The sequence below is a fragment of the Pinus tabuliformis genome, chromosome 7, assembly GCF_031772625.1.
Source record: "Pinus tabuliformis cultivar Carrire ecotype Pingquan chromosome 7, CPIR1, whole genome shotgun sequence".
NCBI lineage: Eukaryota > Viridiplantae > Streptophyta > Pinopsida > Pinales > Pinaceae > Pinus > Pinus tabuliformis.
In genome coordinates, this window is record NC_142293.1 from 85,072,728 (window position 1) to 85,098,335 (window position 25,608).

The 25,608-nt window shown below is 41.4% G+C and overlaps 1 protein-coding gene across 1 annotated transcript in view; it reads left to right on the plus strand.

Annotated features, from left to right (window-relative positions):
* The window catches only part of LOC149245375 (ribonuclease J-like), a 140,980-nt gene that overhangs the window by 67,288 nt on the left and 48,084 nt on the right, over nucleotides 1–25,608 (plus strand). The window contains exons 6-7 of the mRNA XM_089438048.1: nucleotides 14,109–14,590; nucleotides 14,746–14,928. Of these exons, the coding sequence (XP_089294174.1) occupies nucleotides 14,109–14,590; nucleotides 14,746–14,928 (665 nt within the window). The remainder of the gene's footprint in view (nucleotides 1–14,108; nucleotides 14,591–14,745; nucleotides 14,929–25,608) is intronic.

Here is a 25,608-nt window from a genome sequence, read left to right on the forward strand (position 1 = left end):
TTCCCAACAAGGGGAAGGGTATATCCACAGCGGCAGAGAAGACTCTTCATGCGAAGCTGCTGTAATGGTAATCAAGATTCACAGTAAATGGAACAACAATGGAGGCACTTGCATATAAGAAGCAAGGCACATATGTTGTCATTCATAGAAGACCTATACGCACAGCAAATACATCTATATGCTGTCTAGTTAAAGCACGTATGAACGTAGTCATGGACCACACAATTAATATGTTGTTCATTGAGACCTAGCCGCACATCTAAATACCCTAACATGCAACAAATATTACACGGTCTTAATGATACCATAACACGCAACAAATATTACACGATGTACGCAGCAAATATACGTCGATCATATGAAGAGATGGAATGCGTTGCAAGTGAACGCACAGCTACATTCGCAGCAATACAGTGAACACTCAATCGCTGGTCAATAAGACATGTATATACGCTGGAGGCATATAATATACGCAGCAATGATATGCTCTTCATAATGAAAGTGATACGCTGAACAGATCTTGCCCTAATTATATAGAGATCCTTACACGCAGTTAGATTATGGAAGACATTACGCTGTAATGAACATTATGTTGTAATGGGAGAAAATTCATACACTGTAATGAATTCATCTAGCCGCTGTTATGGGAGACAATTCATATGTTGAAATGGGTACATCTAGCCGCAGATCATGGAGACTGTAATACGCATTTCATGGATGTAATACGTTGTTCTAAATGGAAGTGATACACTATTCTAAATGGATGTGATATGCTCTTCATAATGGATGTGATTTGTTGTTCTAAGTGAATGTGGTGCGCTGCTCTACGTGGATGTTATACGTTGTCATATAAGATATGTTCACACAGTCATATCCTTGAGCAAACCCTATACAGAAATAATGGAACTGTGTGAAGTATTGCATGGAACTATAGCCTAGCTGCTTTGCTAAGTTGCAAGCCATAACAAGCAGCTAACGCTGATATGTTTATGAACTCCATAATGAAACAACAGAAAGATAATATGATGGGCAACACAATGATGCATGGAGCATGGGCAGCAGCATGATGTATGAGATCATGTGTATGGGCAGCACAATGATACATGGAGCATGGACAATATCATGATGAATGTAATCATAAGCATGGGCAGCTTGATGATGAATGAGACCATGGAAGAAGTAGCATGATGAGCAGCAGAGCAACTCAGTCATCCAGGTCCAGCACTGTGATAGGGAAGCATGGTGCTACATGGTAAGGTGTGGCAAATGGACGAGATGCAGCACTACGATAGGTGAAGCCGTCACCTTGGAGAATCAGTTGAAGCAGAATGTCTTCAACTGATCTCATCGTTATACGAAATGATCTATGCTAGATCTATATAAGTCAAAGTGTTGACTTCTCTTGTAAATGTACTCTCTCTCTCTCTCTCTTTCTCTGTTGAACTTTGAAAAACATAAAAGAAGAATTGATCAAGGGTTTCCCCACACATTGTGGGGTTTGTCCTTGGCTAGCGCCACATCTTGTGTCCTCTTGTCTTGGCATGTCTTCTGCGATTTATACTTATGTTGTATCTGTAGTTTACTTTAATGCTAATGTGATTGCTAACTGTGAAAATTTAAATAAATTGCTCTAGCATAGAACATACCTAAAATTAACATGGTATCAGAGCTGAGGTGAAGACAATGTCCAAGCAAGATTGAAAAAGCTATCACCAAATACAGTTGGGACAAGACGGAAGGATCAATGGGTTCCTCATAATTCACATAGGGTGAAGTCGAAGCATAGCATATTATCAGAATGACGCAGCGGAACTTCTGTTGGCCTACCTAAAGATCACTTCATTGGAAAGTTCAGATCTAAGGGTAGAAGGAAAGGCAGATGTCTTGGTTATAAGTTCGGCCCTTATGTGAACGAGTGTCTGAATGGCAGAGATGCAGCTCATCAAGGACACGACCGACTCTTCAAGGAAGCAAGGAACCCCAGGAATGGAAGTCGAATTTTTAAGGTGGCATTCGTAGATTGAAAGGTACGTGTTTGAAAATAGAATTTCAAAGATGCTTTTGAGTTCAGGGTTGTATTAAGTTACAGGAAGTCCACTAGGGACCATGTCCATTGACACATAGCACCGGAGGTCTGTGGGTCAGATGGTGACAAGGATGCCTGAATTCAAAAGGATCATGAAAGTACATGTCTGAGATGTACCGAAGGAAAATCTTACAAGGGGACCATTCCCCTCATGTAGCAGGTCCACAAGTGTGGAACAACCCGAGGAGTTTGAGATTGATAATCAAGAATCTCACATATGCAGGTGGAAGAAAGCCCTTTGTGGCTTGAAGCTAAACAACCCGGGCATAGTATGAGAGGATCGATAGCTGTCTGATAAAGCTGAGATTCAAGAGGAGTGAAACGAATCCAAACCATCCAAAGGTTGTGGATGATAGATCTCTCATACCAACATCTTACCAGGACAACCTATGCATACCCTCTCACTTGCAGAAGTAAGAGGGAGTTGGATTTTGGATGTGAAATGATAAATTGTAAGACTGTGACTACCTCGAGGAAGTTATGCAGTAGTGATGTCGAACCAGACTTGGGAAAGTTCTTGGTGAACTTTCGTCCGGACATATGTTTTGTAGTTAGCACGGGGAGCTCATATTTGGTTGAGCCTCACTAGGGTGGTGCCAAGAATCTTTTGAGATGTCTTCAGGGCACAGTCACTCATGGATTGAGATACACTGCCAGAAATATGAAAATGCATGATTATTGGAATGTTGATTGGGCAGACAGTGTGGAGGATCACTGGAGCACTTCTTAGTGCTGTTTCTCTTTGGATTCTGCTTCGATATCATGGATGAGCAGGAAGCAGAAGTCTGTTGTTGAAAGCACCGTCGGGACCGATACATATCTACGAGTATGATCTTGTATGAAGCTGCTTGGTTGGGGAAGCTCTTCAGTTAGTTGTTTGTGCACATGATGAATACCACTGTGATTCTCTGTAACAACCAGTGGTGGGATTCGATTATTGAGGAATCCCATATTCGACGATTGCTCCAATAGATAGACATTAGATACTGCCTTATCTGGGATATGGCAAGTCGATGAGCAAGGAGGCTCCATCACATTAAGATGATGTACAGTTCGATACACTTTGTCAAAGACCCAGGGAAAGATCAAATCTGTGATTTTCTCGAACGACTTGGAGTCGTCAAGAGACCCTTGTACAAGGGTCTTGCATGTTGCATACATGGAGCTCTGGGGGCTTGCGGTTCTTACTGGAGCATCATACGACCACGGGGTGACTCACCCTCCCGTGGTGGTGCACACCTGGACAATATGATTCGCTCTCTTGTGGACAAGATGATTCGCTCTCTTGTGGGACAAGGTGATTCGCTCTACTGTGTAGCAGGATGATTAGTTCTTCTGTGAGGCTTGGATTGATGTGTTCTCCATGGCGATTGTAGCAAGATTGATGTGTTCTCCTGTGAGGCTTGGATTGATGTGTTCTCCATGGCGATTGTAGCAGGATTGATGTGTTCTCCTGTGAGGCGTGGATTGATGTGTTCTCCATGGCGATTGTAGTAGGATTGATGTGTTCTCCTATGAGGCCTGGAGTGATGTGTTCTCCATGGCGATTGTAGCAGGATTGATGTGTTCTCCTGTGAGGCCTGGATTGATGTGTTCTCCATGGTAGCCTGGATTGATGTGTTCTCCATGGCGATTGTAGTAGGATTGATGTGTTCTCCTGTGAGGACAGGATTGATCAGTTCTCCTGTCGAAGCATGCTACCCATGCAGTCTAGGACTCATGGGAAGTACCTCTCATCTGATCAATGAGCAGGGAAATGAAGTTAGGGACCATAGTAGTATCGATGGACGCATCATAGTATCTACCGTACTCCCTACGCTAGGATGACCTCCATTGATCTGGGATCAATAACACTGGTTTGGGACCAGTGGTAGGAGTTGTACCATACTATGACACTGACTTCAGGTCGGTTGAGACTGGTCTAGGACCAATGGTACATACTCTGAGATTGACTTCATGTCAGTGTAGGACTGGTCTGGGACCAGTGAGAATGGTACATACTATGACGCTGACTTCGGGTCGGTTGAGACTGGTCTGGGACCAGTGGTACACTCTCTGATCCTGCGATGCTGGTCTGGGACCAGTGGTACATACTCTGAGATTGACTTCGTGTCAGTGCAGGACTGGTCTGGGACCAGTGAGAGTGGTACATACTATGACGCTGACTTCGGATCAGTTGAGACTGGTCTAGGACCAATGGTACACTCTCTGAGCCTGCGATACTAGTCTAGGACCAGTGGTAGGAGTGGTACTCATTATGACGCTGACTTTGGATCGATTGAGACTGGTCTGGGACTAGTGGTACGCACTCTGAGACCGACTTTGGGTCAGTGGAGAATGGTATGAAACATTCTCGATCAATTCTTCTTCTTCATAGTTCAGCAGAGCTAAGTTGAGCAGAGCCAGCAGAGCTGAGTAGAGTCAGCAGAGCTAAGCAGAGCAAAGCAGAGCTGACCAGAGCAGAGCAGAGCCGACCAGAGCAGAGCAGATCCAGCAGAGTTGAGTAGAGCTGAGCAAATCTGGGCAGAGCAATGCAGGGCACTGATGGCAGGGATAGTACAGTCAGACTTATGGATCAACGAATGGAGTTTTCCCTAATTGAGAGGGAGTGTTAAATTGGCAACTAGGGCCAAACTCCATGTGGATCGGCTTATTTATGGCAGCTGCTATTTTTATTGGATCCCTCTCGTCGAGAGGTGTAGGATTGATCCAAAGATCATCTGATTCCAATAAGTATTTATGGAGATATGAATTTATTTTGTTTATGTAATTATTATCAAGTCGACCAGCTCTTATGTAGGCTCTAGAAGCCCAAACGTCATGTCTATTCAAATTATACGTTTTTGGTATAAATAGATGAGGATTTGATGTCATTTGAGAACACAATTCTTGAGTGATCTCCTCCTCTCCACGTCTTGGGTTTTTGGAGGAGGAGTGAGACACCAAGAGTAATACACTGGCCTTACAAACGATGATCTAAATCGCAGGAGCATTGGTCATGAAAAATTCTATTCCCAGCAAGGGGAAGGGTCTATCCACAGCTGCAGAGAAGACTCTTCATGCGAAGCTAGTGTAATGGTAATAAAGATTCGCAGTAAATGGAACAGTTATGGAGACACTTGCATATAAGAAGCAAGGCACATAAGCTATCATTCATAGAAGACCTATACGCACAGCAAATACATCTATACGCTGTCCAGTTCAAGCACGTATGAACGCAGTCATGGACCACACAATTAATATGTTGTTCATTGAGACCTAGCCGCAGATCTAAATACCCTAACACGCAGAAAATATTACATGGTCTTAATGATACCCTAAGACACATCAAATATTACACGATGTACGTAGCAAATATACGCCAATCATATGAAGAGATGGAATGTGTTGCAAGTGAACATGTAATATCCCATTTCCGAGATATTCCCCAAACCCCAGTAAACTCCAACCAAATATGTATAAATGATATAATAACCGTGAAACTCAAAGTGATGAAAATAACAATGGTGCAACATGTAACAATATAACCATGAGATATAAGCAGATACTCAAGAAATGCAGAGAGAAATGCTAAGCCATTTTATTATACTGAGTAATAGAATGAGTACAAGAGGTGATTAGAAAGATAACACTTCGACTTGCACAAGGCAAGTGAAGAAATACACTCAGAATAGCAAAGGAATGGCCTCTCTCTGAACTGCGTCCAAGCTGCTGGAGAACTTCCGTGCTGTTGCTGCTACTGGAAATCAAATGAGGATTTGGAGCTGTTCCCCTCCTCAGAAAATGCTAGAACTCTGGAATTGGATTCTACTCGAGAAACCAAGAAAAACCCAGAAAGCTTTTCTGAAATGGCCGACACCCAAAAATTGCCCCCTTGAGGACCCACGCAATCCCTCGAGGCTCTGCGCTGCCACTGAAATAAACCCACCACAATTCTGCCTGAAACTCAGCCAAAATCCTCCAATATGCAAGGGTTGATCCCCTACTCAACCTCCCAGCACAAATCCCCCTGCAAAACCTCAATCCAGAACTCCTACCAAAAAGAACCGTGTCATTCCTCTCAAGACTGCACAATCATCCAAGAAGCTCAATCCTCCTACCAGAATGATGATGAAACTACTGCAAAAATACTGATGGAAATACCTTGCCCGAGCAGGCACTCGAAGTCCCCCGGGGCTAAGGGTGAGATCTCCGAACGGAGACACTCGATGCACTAAACAGTGCTGCAGACTAGCTAAACAGCCAGATTGCTCTAAGTCGAAGTGACTAGCTCAAATGCACATAATCGAATGCCAAAATGAGGAGGCTCCTCTCTCCTTTATAGCGTTGGCCTCTCTCAATCCCAAGTCTCACCTCCTCCAACGTAGCTTTCCTCTTGCCACATGTTTCTCACTATCTGCGCAGTCACTCCAAGTGTCTACATGGGCCCCTCCTCTACGTGGTTCTTTGGCCCCCCTTGGCTCACCTTTTAAGTTACAACATTGTGCTACTAGGGAGTGTCTTTATTCATGAAGTATGTCCCCCTCTCCTCACCTTTTTATTTATAAATAGCTATAGAAGGCAAAATTGAGCAAAATCGAATATTCCAATTAGCCATAGCTAATTAGGAATATTACAGAACGCACAGCTACATTCACAGCAATATAGTGAACGCTCATTCGCTGGTCAATAAGACATATGTATATACGCTGGAGGCATATAATATACGCAACAATGACACCCTCTTCATAATGAAGTGATATGTTGAACAGATCTTGCCCTAATTATACAAAGATCCTTACACACAGCTATATTATGGAAGACATTACGCTATAATGAATATTATGCTGTAATGGGAGAAAATTCATATGCTGTAATGAATTCATCTAGCCGCTGCTATGGGAGACAATTCATATGGTGAAATGGGTACATCTAGCCGCAGATCATGGAGACTGTAATATGCATTTCATGGATGTAATACGTTGTTCTAAATGGAAGTGATACGCTGTTCGAAATGGATGTGATACGCTCTTCATAATGGATGTGATTCGTTGTTCTAAGTGAATGTGATGCACTGCTCTACGTGGATGTTATATGTTGTCATATAAGATATGTTCACACAGTCATATCCCTGAGCAAACCCTATACAAAAATAATGGGACTGTGTGGAGTATTGCGTGGAACTATAGCCTAGCTGCTTTGCTAAGTTCAAGCCATAGCAAGCAGCTAAGGCTGATATGTGTATGAACTCCATAATGAAACAACAGAAAGATAACATGATGGGCAGCACAATGATGTGTGGAGCATATGCAGCAGCATGATGTATGAGATCATGTGTATGGGCAGCACAATGATACATGGAGCATGGACAATATCATGATGAATGTAATCATAAGCATGGGCAGCTTGATGATGAATGAGACCATGGAAGAAGTAAGTAGCATGATAAGCAGCAGAGTAGCTCAGTCATCCAGGTCCAGCACTGTGATAGGGCAACATGGTGCTACATTGTAAGGTGCGGCAAATGGACAAGATGCAGCACTACGATAGGTGAAGCCGTCACCTTGGAGAATCAGTTGAAGCAGAATGTCTTCAACTAATCTCATCATTATACGAAATGATCTATGCTAGATCTATATAAGTCAAAGTGTTGACTTCTGTTGTAAATGTACTCTCTCTCTCTCTCTCTCTCTTTCTCTGTTGAACTTTGAAGAACATAAAAGAAGAATTGATCAAGGGTTTCCCCACACATTGTGGGGTTTGTCCCTGGCTAGCGCCACATCTTGTGTCCTCTTGTCTTGGCATGTCTTCTGCGATTTATACTTATGTTCTATCTGCAGTTTACTTTAATGTTGATGTGATTGCTAACTGTGGAAATTTAAATAAATTGCTCTAGCATAGAACATACCTAAAATTAACAATTCTCCAAGTGGAAAAATTCTCGGGTCTCAAAGAAATTAATTTTTGGAGGTCCCCCACCAAGGGAATATTTGAAAATTTCAAGAAAAATTAGACTCTTGGACCTTGGTGGTTAAGTCAAAGTCAAATTTTCGAGGAAATTAGCCAAAATTAATTAATTTTGAGCTAAAATATGGGTTAAATTAAAAATTCGAAAATTTCTCAAAAATAATTATTTCAATGGCAGAGATTAAAAGTTGATCAAGGATTTATCGATGACCGAGATTATTTTGGCAAGGATCAAACCAACTAGCTGCTATTTTTCCACTTAGAAGATTTATCTATAAATTAGAGAGTCATTTGAGTTTTAAGCCATCAGATGTTTGGCTAAGGAAATTCTGCAGAAAAATCGATGTAACACTACTATCCCGTTGTGAATATTATTTGAATCATAATAAAGACTTTGGGGTGCAGTTCATGGTGTTTATTGTCTACTAATTTGTGGTATGTGTTACTCCTGTCGCCTACACCTACCTACAGGTTAATGAGAAAACCCTTCAACCCCACAAGGTGTGGTTGGTGGTAGGGAACTCAGAGAATGGGTTGTCACACTGTTCTCGACTCTCTCTGTCTAAGCTATCTCCTAAGTTAGCTAAGGGGGGTGTTCCCTAATGAAAAGTTAAGTTAAAAGTGATATGTGGTTCTAGGAGTGTTATAGTGAAAATTGATTACTTTTAATGATCTATGAGCAAAATAAGATATGAGCAATAACAATGAAAATCATTAACATGAGGAAACCATAAAATTAGTGCTTTATAAATAATATGTTCAACAATATAAAAGATACATTTGCTCAAAGTAAAGATGAAATGCTTCCAATAATGAAAACAAAGTAACCCTGAAATGCAAACAAAATATATTAACACAAGATATTTGTAAGATATAAAATCAATTCATGAATCAAAACATATCTTGCAAAAACTCAACAATTAGAAAATTTACTTTAAAAAAAGTAAAATAGGAGATGCTAAATGCTAAATCAAGATGTAAATATGGAATTAGACTTGAGCATGAAATGAAAGCACTTATTACCAATTTGAAGAATCACAATACTTGCTTTGAAATGTTTCTTGAAAATAAACTTTGCAATATAACAACTAAAAACACCAAGAGACAAGTGAAGTAAATGTGATGGAAAATGCTCTTGGATAATTTTATTAACTACCTCTACAACAAGATTGCAATTGAAATTTTCAATCCTCGAACCTCACCCTCGCCCAAAGATTTGGGTCTCACAATGAGGAGTCCATAGAGGAATAGAGGGTCCCTAAGATGTCTACTTCAACCAACGTACGTTGAAGGTAAAATTTTAGTGAAGCTTGGGGCCATCCTATACTAAAATGTCTAGATGAAGTGAAAAATGTGTTAATTCCCCAATTAAAATAATGCTACATGCAAATACTTCAAATAGAAATAAGATAGTTACAAAACTTGAGATACTATAATGTAAATGGGTTCATATGTGTTTGCACCATTAAATGAAAAATAGACAAGTAAAATGGAATAGATTGCTTTAAGTTGTAATTGTTTCAGATAAATGATAATGCTCAATAGTTTCCATGACATATAACATAAATTGACCAAGTATTGAAGCACGTACTTGAAGAAATTATAAAACACTTAAAACTTGCCAAAGTATGAAGTGTTAACACATGAGATAAGATTTGGTCATGTTCACAAGTTTGAAACTTATGCATGTGGAGTGAAATGTGTTAATTTTAAGCATGCACAAAATGAAATTAAGTGTTCAAAAGCTAAGAAAAACTAGAAGAAAAATTAGTCCACCCACAAGAATCCCTCCTCTAAGTGAGGAAGGGGGATGCCATGGGAAAAATCCCAAGCTCCCTCAAACAAAAAATTATATTTTATTAGCGCTTGAAATGGGTAAAAATGCCTATAAGAGGGTTGCCCACAATATGAGAGAGATCCTTACAAAGATAGGAATTTAACAAAGTTAGAATCTCTCCCAAAAAATATAACAAGAAGCTTGAAGATGGAAAAACTCTCCAAAAGAGATTTACAAGGCTTAAAAGGCCCATGGCCTAGATGAGTTTGTAACTCTCCCTCAAATGCTTATGGCCTCCCTAGAAATCAATCCTTGAATAGTGTGAAGGGGTCCTGGATACACACGAGTGAGTAGTTTCCCAATGCTTCTCCTCAAGCTCCTCGCTGCCCAATGCTCAAGCCTATGGGCTACAAAACAAAATCAATTGTCAGTGTGAAACTAGGAAAAAGAAACCAAAACTAAACTACAATTTAATATACAAAATACTAGCTCAAGTGATGGGAGTGAATCTCCATAGTTGCCTAGCTTTGGAAATGACTCTTGAATAACAGAGATAACTTTGAAAGCGCTAGAATCAAAGAAGTATTTTAAATTTAAATGGATGATCTTGTAGCTATAGAGTCAGAAAACTCCCCGTTGCTCTTCGTTGGATAGAAAACTTGGAGTAAAAATATGGCTGAGTCTTGGATCGCTTTGACTCTAGAAGTGAGTTGATCTAATTGAAATTTCTCCCACTTCTAGATGGATTCCTGCACACAATACAACAAATATTTTCTACACACTTGAACAAGTATTAGTTTGCAAAAGGATTAGAGCAATATAATGCATAAGGTAAGCCAAACATTCCTCCTAAAATGAATTGACAAGCTTATTCCTAGAATACTACTATAAATCAATGATATGTGCAAGATAGCTTGCACCATCAATCTCAGCAAGATGGCAAGTATAAACTAATATCAATTCAATATGCAGAAGAAATTAAACACAATAGTAATAGCATGAAAAGACATCACCACATAACGCCAAGAGAACACCAACCAAATAGCCCCAAAGTCTTGATTATATTAAGATACTATGCAAGTACAAAATAACAGAGTTTCCTTAAGCCCAATAACTCATAACATGATACAATATGAAAGCCCATAGCCTCATTAATGATTCGAGAAAAAATATTATTTTATTTTTGAGGTTTTTAGACCACTTAGATGTGTTTTTAGGGCTTTCAATTCACTGTTACAAAATAAACACTGCAACTATAGCAAAACAGTGAGAAAGTGAGTGTTTAGAGAAAAAACCCTAGGCCCAAGGCCTTATAGCACACTTGTACAAATTTGCCAAAGTTTCTCCAATGTACTTGTCACTTGAAAACACAAGATTTGAGCCAATTTCTCTGCAAAACACACCATGTCTTCAGTCCAGAAAATTCAGAGATGAATAGAGGTTAAACTACGACTAGGAAGAACTATCACTAGGCCCAATAGGGCTAGCGTTGGGCTAGAGAAGTCCTAGAAGGCCTAGAAGCTAGGGTTAGAGGCTGAATAAGCGTTGAAAAGGCCCGAAAGGATGGCAAAAAAGGAGAGTGAAGGCTGGAAGAGGAGGACAGAGGGGGAAAAGGGTAGGGAAGGGCTGAAAAATCCCACGGCCTACCCTAAATGCAGTCGTCCAGGGCAAAGGAGGCAGGCCGAGGCCTCTTAGGCCCACGGCCAGGCCGAAAAAGGCCTAAAACTCTTGATTCAGGGTCAAATAGGGAAGGTCGAGGCCCCTAGGCTACGACAAGCCCTAAAAGGGCTAAAACAATGATGCATGGGCCTAAGAGGCTGACGCAGGGCCTTGGGAGGGAGACGTTGGCCTTGAAGAGGCTAGATCCGGGCCCAAGAGAGCTGAAACTTGAAACCCTTGCTTCAAACAAATTAGTTTGCTTTTGATCTGCAATTTTGCTCAATTTCTTCAATGGCTGGCCCTACAAAAAAATTTGGAGACTAGATCTTACCCTTAAGGGCCTAGATCTAGCTCTATCCCAACTCTTTCACTTGATCTTACCTGCAAAAATTAAGATAAAAATACCCAAAAGCCCAAGTAGGAAAAATAATTTACAAATATATTATACAAATTTATTTACAAAGTTTACAAATATACAAGGCTTTTTAGAAGAAATTTTGAGAAATATGTTTTTTAGATTTTTTTTGATAAATGGCTAAATTTATTTCTAAGAATAGATGCAAGCTACAACCTTAGCGAAATTAAATAGACCATATAAATATTCGGAGTCCAAACAGGGTCAGCTTATGTCCATAGTTTGTGAACTTGGAGCCCAAGGACTAGGGAACCTACAAACACTATATTATTTCTTCAAGAAAGCTTGTTAGACATATGGCGAATTAGATCACCTAAGATAACTCAAAATCTACCAATAGAATGATCTTATCCCCATCTAATGAAAAACAAACTTCCAAAAATATTTAAGCACAATATAAGAATGCCCGTACCCAGCACATACCACAAATTAATAGACAATAAACACCATGAACTGCACCCCAAAGTCTTTATTATGATTCAAATAATGTTCTCAGCAAGACAATAGTGTTACATCAGTTTTTCTGCAAAATTTCCTTAGCCAAATATCTGATGGTTTTGACACACAAATGACTCCTAATTTATAGATAAATCCTCCAAGTGGAAAAATAACGGTTAGTTGGCTTGATCCTCGTCAAAATAATCCTGGCGGTCGAAAAATATTTGATCAACTTTTAATCTTTGTTGTTGAAATAATTATTTTTGAGGAATTTTTGTATTTCTAATTTAACCCATTTTTTATTAGCTCAAAGTCAATTATTTTGAGCTAATTTCCTCAAAATTTTGACTTTGACTTGACCATCAAGGCCCAAAGGTCCATTTTTTCTTGAAATTTCCAATATTTCCTTGGTGGGGGGCCTCCAAAAATTAATTTCTTTGATACCCACGATTTTTTCCACTTGGAAAATTTAATTTCTCTCAGACTCTAAATTTTACTCTAATTAGTTAATTTTTTGGCCTAGGATTAATTTAATTTTCGCCAGAAAAATTAATTACTTCACACTTGAGGGGATTAAATATTTGTTCCACCCTCTAATATTTTAGCCATAGTATCTAAGTATGAGGGACCATGCACTAAAATATTTTTTACATAAGATAATTACAATTCAACCTTCAAAGGGGGAACACCCATTCGGTATAGACCCTCAAATTACATACCCAATTATGTGACACAATATGATCTAATAGACGAAGTGATTTCTAATAAAATAATTTAACCAACTAATTTAAATTATTCCCAAACCACTTTTACATAAAACTCGACTAAAACATTAGGACTCACCTAAGATTTTGACGAAGAATTTCAACCTAGATTTGGGGTGAAGTTGTAGAGAAAAACTCTGTCGACCATGCGTGTTTAAAAATACAGATGAGTCAGTGAGACAAAAAACCTCCTAGGATGACACTCTTGCTAAAATAATAGATTTACCTAAGTGTTACATACATATACGGTCTTACTAACATCATTTATATTAAAAATTTGCATAATGGGTTTACAATTACACATAATGTTGATCTCTGATGATCTCGATCCTCATAAAAAATAGGTACATCTGCTTCCTTGGAACTTTGACAAAAATGAATGCAACAGGACTTTACACAAATCTCTCTACGGAGAGAGATATTAAAATTACAAAGATAAAGTCGACGTAGAGATGTAGACTTTTTAAACATTTTGAAAATAGAATTGCCATGCATCAAACATTGAAGAATACACCATAGATCATGCATATAAAACCATGAATTATGGTGTTCTCTTTCACTGGCATCAAAATGTATTACATAGATAAGATGATAGATGGGAATGCCAATGGCATACAAAATGGGGTTGAAGAATCTCATAACTCATCCTCTCAGATCTCTTACTCAAAATCATTAGTATTACTGTCACCAACAGTGCCACTGTGCTGTCCTCCCTCCATTGTATCCACTCCAAGTGATGCCCCTGCGGGTGTGGCAGATGATCCCTCAAGAGGATCATTATCATGGAAAGTGGTCTGCTATAGGATTGGTGCGTTAAATTCCAAGTTTTGATAGTTTGAAAGTAATACTTCACTGCAAGTATTTACCAGTATTTTGAGTGATTTCTATGACATTCACACTTTGTTCTTGAATTGCTAACTGCTTCTTCAAGATATTGTTTTGCATCATTTATGAAGGTGTATGTAGTACAGAACATGTATACTTGTCCCCTTTTCCACTATGAACCATTTGTTTTTATTGCAGTGTTGAAATCAGACGCCATCAGGAAGATCCTATAGATAGTTTGCTGAATGCTGACACTCACTCACATCCACGGCTAAAGGGAAGAATACAAATTACAACCCGCTGCCTATGGATTGACAAAGGAAAACTTACTCAAGCATTGCACAGTGCAGCTCATGTGGCTTTATCATATTGCCCTTTAAATGCTTCAGTGTCTCATATACAGCATAGCATTTCTAAAGTTCTGAGGAAGGTGGTACAAAAGTACAGCAATAGAAGGCCAGAAGTAGTAGTCATTGTAACTGGGGACACTGTTGAACAAGCTGACAGCAAGATAAAGTTGAAATTGTCTAAAAAAGATCAAAGTTCACCTCAAAGGTCTCCCGTGGATGTATCTGCACAAGATTCATTGCAGAAGTACTTCACAAAGCTCAGAAATCCTTCAATTACTAATTCTGCTCATCAGTTTGCAGGGACTGCTATGAGCACAGATGATACAGAAGGTAAGAGAAATATTCTGTTAGTAGGATTCATAGTGATGAGAATCAGTTCTTTTATTTGTACTGAGTTTTCTATTAAAATACCCAAAGAGCATTCCTAGTTCCTTTCAGAGAAAAACTACTCTAAAATAAGTATGCCATTGTCATTGTTGTTGCAGCTGTCAGTCATGAGGAATTAAGGTTAAGAGGGTACAAGAAGGATCCTTCTGTGCCAAGGAATTTCTCTGCGAATGCATCAGAAGTCATATCTTTGCAGAACTATTTCTTAGACAGTGACTCTTTAAGTGGAGAAACTGCTGGTGGACAAGCCAAAAGTGTTACAAATGCAGTTAAACCTAAAGGTAAGAAATTTATCCTCTTCTGCCTTAGTATGTATTGAGGAGTTGCTTTGGCAGTCCTGCATTGTACCTTATGTCACTAGTTGTACCCTTTAGTCTCATTGAACTGCATTTGTTTTATGTCAGTGTGACCTTCTAGTCTTATTGAACTGCATTTGTTCTCATGTGTTAGACATTAATAAATTATTTTGTCTTTCTTACCTTATTAGTAGTAGCAGTGATTATTGAGTTCCTTTTAAACAAGAAATAATTGTTGCTCTCTGGTTGTAGATCAAGCATTGCCTTCCTTCTTTATTATATTTTTTTTTCTCTGCCAAACTTAGTCTTATTACAGGATTACAATATGTACAATAAAGTTATTTGATTTCTCTACCGAGCCAAGCCATGACAGACATGTCTTACTGAGCCTCGTAGTCAGCAGCCATATCATGATTCATAACTTCTAAGAACATGGCTTTTAGCAGACATTCAATTGCTATATTATATAAAAGGCTATGAAAGATTATCCTCTGATAAATACACTTGCTAGCTTTCAAGGTAGATATACATTGGATGAACCAAAGAAAGAAAGAATTATCAATCTAATCTTCAACCAGAAGGGCAGAAACAATGTCAAATCTCCAAAAGAGACTGTTTTCTAAAGAGGAGTCTGATTTTTTATTTTTGATGTACTTGATATGGATCATTTGTTATGTCCTTAGGGTTGTAATCTTTTTGTAAGGTGAGTCTAATGTTATAATGATTTGTTGGCTTGTTGGGGCTTGACCCAGGTTCGAAGTTAATTAGCTAAACAAATTCCTGTACTACTAGCCCTTTTGGCAACAGTCCGTGGAGCGCGCACTGAGATCTCACCCGAAGTAGTATGGGAGGGTGCTAGAACTAGGTTTCCGCACCCTTGAGATGTCTGAGAGGTTCGACTGGTCCTTTGTTTGTTCCTACGCTTAGGTTGCTTCGCGCACTTTCCCGTTCCTCGCGCCCCGATACCCTGCCTTTGCGCAGCCCTAACCAGGGGTTGTGCCTTTGCGCAGCCCTAACCAGGGGTTGTGCCGCGCTCTGCGCTATTACCCGAGATCTTACTTATCTCCCAGTACTAATTAATTACATTCGCCTACTTGAATGTGTTAAGTTATAACTAGTAATACAAAACATTCATACAGGTTCGCGCAGTAAATAAACAGTATACTTGCAAATTATATCCAATCATGCATTAAACCAGGACACGATACACAAAATTATAGTAAAACTTCTCTTTATTGATTCTCCCAATGGTTACAGACTCGACCTGCAATGCGCACTCATCTACAGGAGTCCGCACACTCATCTGCGGACTATTAGGCCTCTGTGCACTCAGCTGCAGAGCCTTCCCCTACTCTATGACCCACAGACACACTTTACACTTCGACTCAATCCCTTGGACTTCTCCTCTTTTTCTATCCTCTATTCCATCTTCTATTAGTTATCTTATACACTTGGAGCCTCGCTCTATTTATACAATTCCATGGTCCGCGAACCATGGGTAGGCCTATCCAGCCGACATTACATTACAAAAACTAGGGTGGACAACCCTGACTATATTACAATTTCGTGCCCCGCACCCACAATTTGCGGAGCTTTTACAAGAAGACTCCATCAAAACTTGGGCTTTAAGCCCCAAAACATGCTTTGGGGGGATTCCATGCCCAACAAGCCCCCAACACAAACATCGTGACTCACCCTTGAGTCACTCTGTCGGCGCGGAGTCCCTCCAGCTATGCCCGAACTGCTACAAGGTCAACATCCCATTGAGCTACTGCCTGTTGGATTTGCTGCATGCGTTGTTTCGAGACCGCGGTGTCAGAAGTGCTTCTCTGCATCTGTGTGTGTATCCCCTGCCTGTGTTTATAGTCCCGCGCCTTCTTCTGGATCCTTGGAGGGCGAACACTGTTCTTCTGTCGGCTAGTCAGATAGTCCGACCACCCGTGTAGGGCTTTAATCAGCTGCCATTCACTTTGCCTCGAAAGGCTCTCCATTTAGTTTGACTTGCTGTACCGCGCCTCCATCTGTGACCTTCTTAACAACGTATGGTCCCAACGAATGCATTCTGAACATTCCCGGAAATGTATCAAACTTACTATCATATAGCAGCACTGAATCATTTACCTTGAAGGTGCGCAACTTAATATGGCGATCGTGCCAGGCCTTCTCACGCTGCTTTTGCACCTACTGATGAAAGTCAGCCAAGAACTGTTCCTCCTCAAGTTTTTCCAACTCGGTCCGTCGTACATATGAGCGTTGTTATGCACAGACTAGGTATAATATACTCCATTGGCATGACAACTTCCACACCATAAACCAACCAAAAAGGTGTCTGTCTCGTCAGTTTCTTGCACATTGTCCTATAAGCCAATAGTACTGTGGGTACACGCAGGTCCCAATCGCTCCGTTGCGCGTTGCAGACTTTGGTTAGCGCAGTCTCCAGTATTTTGTTGAATGCTTCTACTATCCCATTGGCTTGTGGGTGATACAGTGTGCTTTTCTGATGATACACCTGAAACTCTTATGTTAGCGCACTGATGGTTTCGTTCAGGAAATGTGTACCGCGATCGCTCATCAAGATTTTTGGGCATCCAAATCGAGTCAACACGTGTTCAAATAAAAACTTCGCAGTCGTGGCCACCATGCAGTCTTTGACCGGTTGCGCTTCTACCCAACAAGTCAGGTACTTTGTCACGGTGATAATGTATCTCGCGCTCGTTTTTCCTTGAGGTTTGATAGGTCCTACAAAGTCGATTGCCCATTTTTCGAAGGACTTCAGCGTCATTTGTGGATTTAAAGGCATCTCATCCCTCCGCGAGGGTTTACCTGTCCTTTGACATATATCACAGGCCTTATAGTGTGCTTTTGAATCCTGATGAAGGGTTGGCCACCACAACCCTGCGCGGAGAACCTTTTGCGTGGTTGCTAGTCCTGCATACTGTCCTCCTGCAATTCCCCCATGCACTTTCGCAAGGATCTGACTTCGTTCAAATTCAGGGATGTACCTTCACAGTATCTCATCATTGCCCATTTTGTATAGGTGCCCCGCGATGACAGAAAAATCAGCCGCGCGCACCACCAGTTCCTTCTTCTGCTGGACGGAGTATTCCTTCAACGCAGTTCCAGTTGTCAGAAAGTGGATTATATCTTCAAAGTGTACATCTGCTACGCGCCCAGCAAAGAGTTGTGCGTCAGGTAATCCTTCCTCCAAACTAGTAGGTTCCTCTCTCGTCTCAATACACAAGTGATCTGGTCCCGCGTTCAGGTGTCCAGGCTTCACGAAGACCTCAAAGTCATATTCGTGGAACAATAGGAGCCATCTGCATATGCGCACCCCCAACACAGGTTTATTGACCAAGTATTTTAACGCGGAATGGTCTGTATACATCTTGAAATGTCCTCCTAGTAAATAGTGCCGGTATTTCTAGAGCGCATACACCATGGCCAACCCCTCACGTTCAGTTGTGGAATAATTCTTTTCTGCTTTAAACAATCTGCGACTTGCGAATGCGATAGGGTGATCCAAGCCCTCTCCACCCTCCTGTGTGAGTACTGCTCCCAGTGCTATACATGACGTGTCAACATGGACATGAAACTCCACATCCCATTTTGGGAAGACCAAGATTGGCATGGAGGCCAATTTCTCTTTTAGTACATCTAGGCTCTTCATGCAGTCATCATTCCAGCAGAACGTAACATCCTTTTTTAACAGTTTCTCCATTGGCGCGGTGATCTGAGCATAGCTTTTGATGAAATTCCTATAGTACCCTGTATGGCCCAAGGTAGCGCACAACTGTTTAACACTTTGCAGTGCTTCCAAGTTAAGAATGACTGCAATCTTTGCGAGGTCTACCATTAGTCCCTATTTGCAGACCACATGTCCTAACAGGTTCCCAAAGGGAACGAGAAATGTACACTTTGAGGTTCAACGCGATTTGGTGTCGTCGGCAAGTATCCAGCATCAAGCGTAAGCTTGCCACATGGTGCTTAACCAACTCAAATACAGTCCAATCATCCAGATAGACCTCCTGGGATTGGTGGATATAATCTTTGAATGTTGCAACAACTAGGCGTGAAAAGATGGTTGGCCCGTTATTCAACCCAAACGGCATAACGGTGTATTGAAAGCAACCCCACTCAGTTGCGAAGGTGGTCTTGCTCCTATCTTCCGGCGCTATTTTGATCTAGTGGTATCCTGAGAACCCGTCAGTAAAAGAATATGCTTCTTGCCCACCGATATTTTCTAATACTTCATCTGTAAACGGAGTCGGGAATGGGTCGTGCACACAGGCATCGTTCAATTTCCTGAGGTCCACACATATTCTTATCTCGCTCTTCTGCTTCTTCTCCTGCACTACCATAGGGCTTACCCAATCAGATTCTTCCACTGGCTCAATGATTCCGACTGTGAGCATTTTGTCTAGTTCTACGCGGACCTTTTCCTTGTACTTCGGATTCAAGTGGTAAGGCCTCTGCTTAACCGGCTTCGCGTTGGGTTTTAGGGTGATCTTCATCATCCCTAAATCACCAATGATCCCCTTTAAGTCCGTGATCTTAGTCAAAAATAAGTCCTAGTACTCACGGAGTAACTCAGCGACCTTATCCACTATCGCGTCATCCCAGTAGTCGCCGAGCGTTGCATACTTCGGTTCGGCCTCTATACCAATGTTTACCTGCTTTGTCTTTACTGGCGCGGTTATGTCAGGGTCTTCAATCAATGGCCCTTGAACCTTGCGATAGCCCTCAGTTTCTGGAATGTTAACTTTTCATGGGTCTTCATCATCTTCTTCAATATTTACGTTGTAACACTCCAACGCGCAGCTCAGCTGGGTTGCCCAATCCGGCTGAAGTACTTCCATTGGTTCCTGGGGTATTTTAAAGATAGCTGATTCTACTGCTTGTAGCGCATCATCAATAGTATCCCACCACCGATCCTCAAACATGAAGGTTAGCAGGAATCCTTCACGCAAGATATCTCATTCATTCGTTCCATGGCAGAGCTCCATTTCTATATACCAATTCATGGGTATAATATCCAGGTTATGATAGAACAAGTGAACCCACTCAGGTTATGGCTCTTCCCCATTAACCTTTGTCCATTTTGTGAGGTGTGCGCGCAGATCATCCCATCCGTCATACTTGTCTTTTAACTGCATCTGAGGCTTCCCAAACCGCATGCGCATCATCCTTCTGCATTCGCACTAGTCCTCAAAACTTCTTTGGTGCGTACCCCACCATCTTGCGGGTGTAGCGCGCAGTACCCATTTCAAAGCGTCGAAACGCTGCTGTTTTGGTACTTCTCTTTCAAATTTGTTTAGGAAGTCATCCACCTCGCTTAACCTGTCATACATAGGCAGATCTCTTACCTCTGTTGCTACGCAGTGCAGCGACCTTGTCATCATGTTACAGTTGAGCGTGGTTACCTCGTGTAACCGGTTCTGCCATTGTTCTATCTCCTCGTCAGAATCTGATGTGCAGGAGCTTTCGCACTCCCATGAGATTCGGCCATCCACGGTTGGATTTACCCAGTCTTTCTCCTGTGCGATTATCTTGTAGATGCAGTCCAAGTCATTGTTGTCGTTGTCGTAGTTGCGCATTGGCTCCGTGTAGCGCGATCCTTTTGTAGGGTCTAAAGGTACCACTACGCATAGAGACTTTTTCTCAAAGATCATCTTGCGCTTCTTTAGATTTATCACTCCATTCATGTCAGTGGCCCAATCTATTCCCAATAGCGCGGGGTAGGGATTGTTGTCATCAACAATCTCTATTACTTCGAAATCTGCTAGCGTGCTTGCTCCTTCAATATCTACCGTGATTCCCTGCAATCTCCCCATAGGTAGGATCTTTTGCTGGTTCGCCATTCGCAGTTGGATAGGAGACCATTGCAACGCAGGCCTGCCCATGCGCTCCCATGTCTGTTTTGGTAGGACATTCGCGTTCGACCCTAGATCCATAATCACTTGGTCCATCTCATATTCCCCAATCTGTGCGGTCAATCTCATTTCCCTTCTTGTTCGCGTCATGTGTTTCTCGAGCTTCCGAACTACGCGCGGTTCTCCTGGTGTGGTCCCAGCGCATCTAGTTATGAGTTCTTGCAGCCCCTTTACAGCCTTACTGTCACGCAGCAGCTTCATGCATGTCTCCAAGAACATAGTGAGCATCGATGGGTCCATTTTCGGCTCCAGTCTGTCTTTACTTCCTGAAGTGGAGGCATCAACGAAACTCCTCTTAGCTTCCATGAAAGTCTCCTTAGCGTGCTTCAAATCAAATTCTACTTCCTTCATTGGAGCCTTGCAAACCCAGGTACTTTCTTCAAACTGCTTGTCTTTGTCATCCCCTGTCGTAATTCCACTCCGGAGCACAATATTTACATTAGGGTCTTCCTCACGCGGCTCAGACCTCATCATTTGTAGGTTCTGAGTCGGGGGAGGTTGGAGTGCTCCTTTATCGCGCAACCTTGCTATCAGTGTGGGACAATCCTTTGTCTCATGATCAAACAACATACAATACAAGCATGATGGTCGCGTTGGATTCATACAATCATGGGCATAATGCCCTGGCCCTCCACAATTGTAACATATTAGTTGTCCGTGACCTCTTCCTGGTCCCCCTCCACCTCGGCCTCGTCCGCGCCCCTGAAATCCGGAGCGCGCCATTCCTGTGTTTTGATGAGGGCCCGTGTTTTAGCCTGAACTCGGTAGGGAGTTTGATCCATCATCAGTTCATAACTTCTACATTTGCGCTCATCATGTCCTACCAAATTACAGAAATTACAGAACAACTATTGTGAATTCTGTGTACACTTCTGTAATAGATGGCAGTGATCTGTAGCATGCTTTCCTCTTATCTAACAAATCGCGCACCACAGTGCAGGCGCCACGCTTGGTCCTACTTGTGCCTCCAGTCTTAGTGGCATTGGCCGTCCTCCCGCAAGGTAATTCGCTAACACGGGTAATGGTCCTTGTTGTGCCCCTGGCCCTTTCATTTTACATACCATACCTCATCACGCATCTCTGGGTGGGTTGTCCTGTCTTGTTTCAAACTTTGCATCTCCAGGCACAAGTTTTTCAACTGTGCATGAATTTGCTAAACTCCCAGGTTAGGACCTTGTATCGGAGTTTCGTGCAATCTCATCGCGACCTCCAAAGCCTCAGCCTGAGTGGTTAGCCTTTGTTGTGCCAACGCGTTTCGTAGATGCGACGTTAACGATGCTACAAACCATTTGCGGTGTTGCCCATCTGTTAATGTCATGTTCGCTTCGTGAATTGTGCACTTCAGTCTTTGATCCAATTCCCACGAGGTCTCGCCTGGTAGCATTGTGATTTCCTTGAATCCAATGATCGACTATGCCTCTGACTTTGGCTTGCTAAATTCTTTGTTTAGCGCAGCTTGGATATCCACGATCCCCGCATTCGGATTGTCATTGGAATGCTTAATGTACCAGGTCAGCACGCGATCCTGCAAAGCGCTGACCAACGTTGCCTTCTTTATATTGTCATTTGTGACACCCTGTGCTTCCCATACAGCTTTTATCACGAACCAAAACTGGTTCGGATCTTCATTCCCTACTCCCTTAAACACTGGTAGCTTTATCACGCTCGCCATACTGCTTTGCGGTGGTGGCGGAGGTGGTATGGGCAAAGACGGGGATGACGACGATGAAACTGGTGGTGGTATGGATGGGGGTGGTATGCGCGGAATTCTCTGCCTTATCAGATTGATCGCACTTCTTGGTGAGACCTTTGTGAGCTCTTCTTCGCCCCTTGCGGAGGTGAAATCAAGGGGGCTAGTTTCTAGTTTTGTGTTACCTTTGTTTCTGTAGATTCTCCCACTCCGCGTAGCCCCAATCATCAATTTATTCACATAATCCGCTTTTCACACAATAGCATTTTAATCCAAGTGTTCAAAGATTTAACATACTTACCTCGCGGTCCCTTGAGGAAGCGTCATTCTGCCTCGCTATAGCTGACTGAAGTATCTACTGCGAATTCGGTGATGAATCCTCCTATGATTCGATCGAGCCAGTGATCGACAGCGCGTGCGATCTTATCTTCCGATGCTTCCAGTCTACGCACCAATTCTGGAGTCCACACAATAGGTTTGTCGAGTTTACACCTTCCTTGGCTATCTGCTAGCTTCGTGATCCACTTGTACAATTCAGTGAGGAAGGATGCAAAGAAAATTTCGTGGATCTCTGTATACAAGTAGCAGTCTAACCACTCTTACTTTGATAGTCGCGGATTCCTGTTTTCCTGCACCGCAAACTTGTGAATCTTTCTGTCCAACCAATCTTTAATTCCATTCTTTGTCGAATTCCAGTGATACGACATCAGACATCTTTATGCAGATCCCGGTCCAGCAACGGAACCATTTTTTCGCTTGTTGGGGCCTGACCCAAGTTCGGAGTTAATTAGCCAAACAAATCCCTGTACTACTGGCCCTTTCGGCAACAATCTGCGGAGCGCAGATTGAGGTCTCACCCGAAGTAGTATGAGAGGGTGCTAGAACCAGATTTCCACACCCTTGAGATGTCTGAGAGGTTCGACCGGTCCTCTGTTTGTTCGTGCGCATAAGTTGCTTCGTGCACTTTCCCGTTCCTCACACCACGATACCCTGCCTTAGCGCAGCCCTAACTAGGGGTTGTGCCGCGCTATTACCCAAGATCTTTCTTATCTCCCAATACTAATCAATTACCTTCGCCTACTTGAATGTCTTAAGTTATAATTAGTAATACAAAAGATTCATACAGGTTCGTGCAGTAAATAAACAGTATACTTGCAAATTATATCCAATCATGCATTAAACCAGGACACAATACACAGAATTATAGTAAAACTTCTCTTTATTGATTCTCCCAATGGTTACAGACTCGACCTGCCCTACACACTCAGCGGCAAGGGTCCGCACACTCAACTGCAGACTACTAGGCCTTTGCGAACTCAGCTACAGAGCCTTCCTCTACTCTATGACCCACAGACGCACTTTACACTTCGAGTTAATCCCTTGGACTTCTCCTCTTTTTCTATCCTCTATTCCATCTTCTATTAGTTATCTTATACACTTAGAGCCTCACTCTATTTATACAATTCCATGGTCCGCGAACCATGGGTAGGTCTATCCAGCTGACATTACATTACAAAAACTAGGGTGGACAACCCTGTGACTCTATTACAATTTCACGCCCCGCGCCCACAATTCTCGGAGCTTTTACAAGAAAACTCTGTCGAAACTTGGGATTTAAGCCCCAAAACATGCCTTGGGGGCATTCCATGCCCAATATGATTCTTCATTCCTTGGTTCTCAGGCACAATAACATATTAACATCACATGTTGATTAGCCCTAGTAAGTCCTAACATTAGTTCTATGCCCTACTACCCCTCAGAAGTTATTATGAAATTAAATGAATTAATTAAATATTTCTTAATCTAATCTATAAATAGGACCTCCTCCATATGTAAAGCCAGGCTTTGAGGATGGAGCTTTATGCTTTTTCTCTATATGCATACTCACTTTCTTCTTGTGATTAGGTCATGATGTTAATGTTCCAAATTGATGTCCAAACTGCCTCATTTCAATTTGGCTTGTGTAATGTACCAGGACCAAAAATTTCGAAGATTTTTGTTGATGACTTCAAACAAACAACTTGCAAATAAACTCTTTTAACTTCTATCAAACATCTGGCAAACAACTTTCAATGATACACACAACATCAAAATGTAGAGGGCAAGTCTCAATTTTATTAATTCATATGGAAGAGTTTACATTGCCAAATCAATTGAAACTTGGATCCTTGCCTTACAAGCTAGCTTAGATCATAACATGATATTTCTCAAGGAGAACTCAGCCTCTGCTACAATTCTGATTAGCTATAGGAGCTCGGCCTCTGCTACAATTTTGTAAAATTCCCTTCCAGAAATCACTTGGATTTTTTCAAAAAAAACATTGAGTTTATATTGAAAGTTTCAGTGACACTTTTTGACAAACTATTTGGTAATATACTGTTGTAGGTCATCTATCATAAATCTCATGCACAAAATAGCTTGTTCAGAGACTCAATATGCATCAACTGAATTTAAAGTAGATTTATAATTTTGTAATTAAGTCAGAGAACTATCACACTGTTGGTATAAAAAAGTAACACCCATCAGAACACATTTTTCTCAATTTAAGTGAACACACAGTGAGCAGATAATGTAAGAATGAACCTGGTAATTAGATAGCAACCAGTAAGAATTACATGTCTCTGTTATAGCTTGTTGTCGCACAGAATGTCTAGGCACCGCGACAATGGCTCAGATCAGGGGTTGTGACACTAATCCCCAATCCCTCTGTTTGAGTTGTCTCCCAATAGCAAACTAAGTGTTAGTTTTTGGTAGCATCGGATGTGCTCTAGCCATGAAAATTGGTGGAGAGGCTAAGGCACATGAGTTCTTAAGAACCCAAAAACTGTTTGGTGAAATTCCACCCTGATTGTATTTTGTTAAAATAATTAATATTTTTAATGGGGTTCCTAAGTCTAAACTTAGGAAAATTAAAGTATTAATGGGTATTAATCAAAATATGGGTGAGAATGTTCTAGAAAGTGGATCAAGTCAAGTTTTTAATCTTAGCCATTGATTAGAAACTTAATCTCAGTCGTTGAAGTTTCAACGAGAAAAGTATAAGGA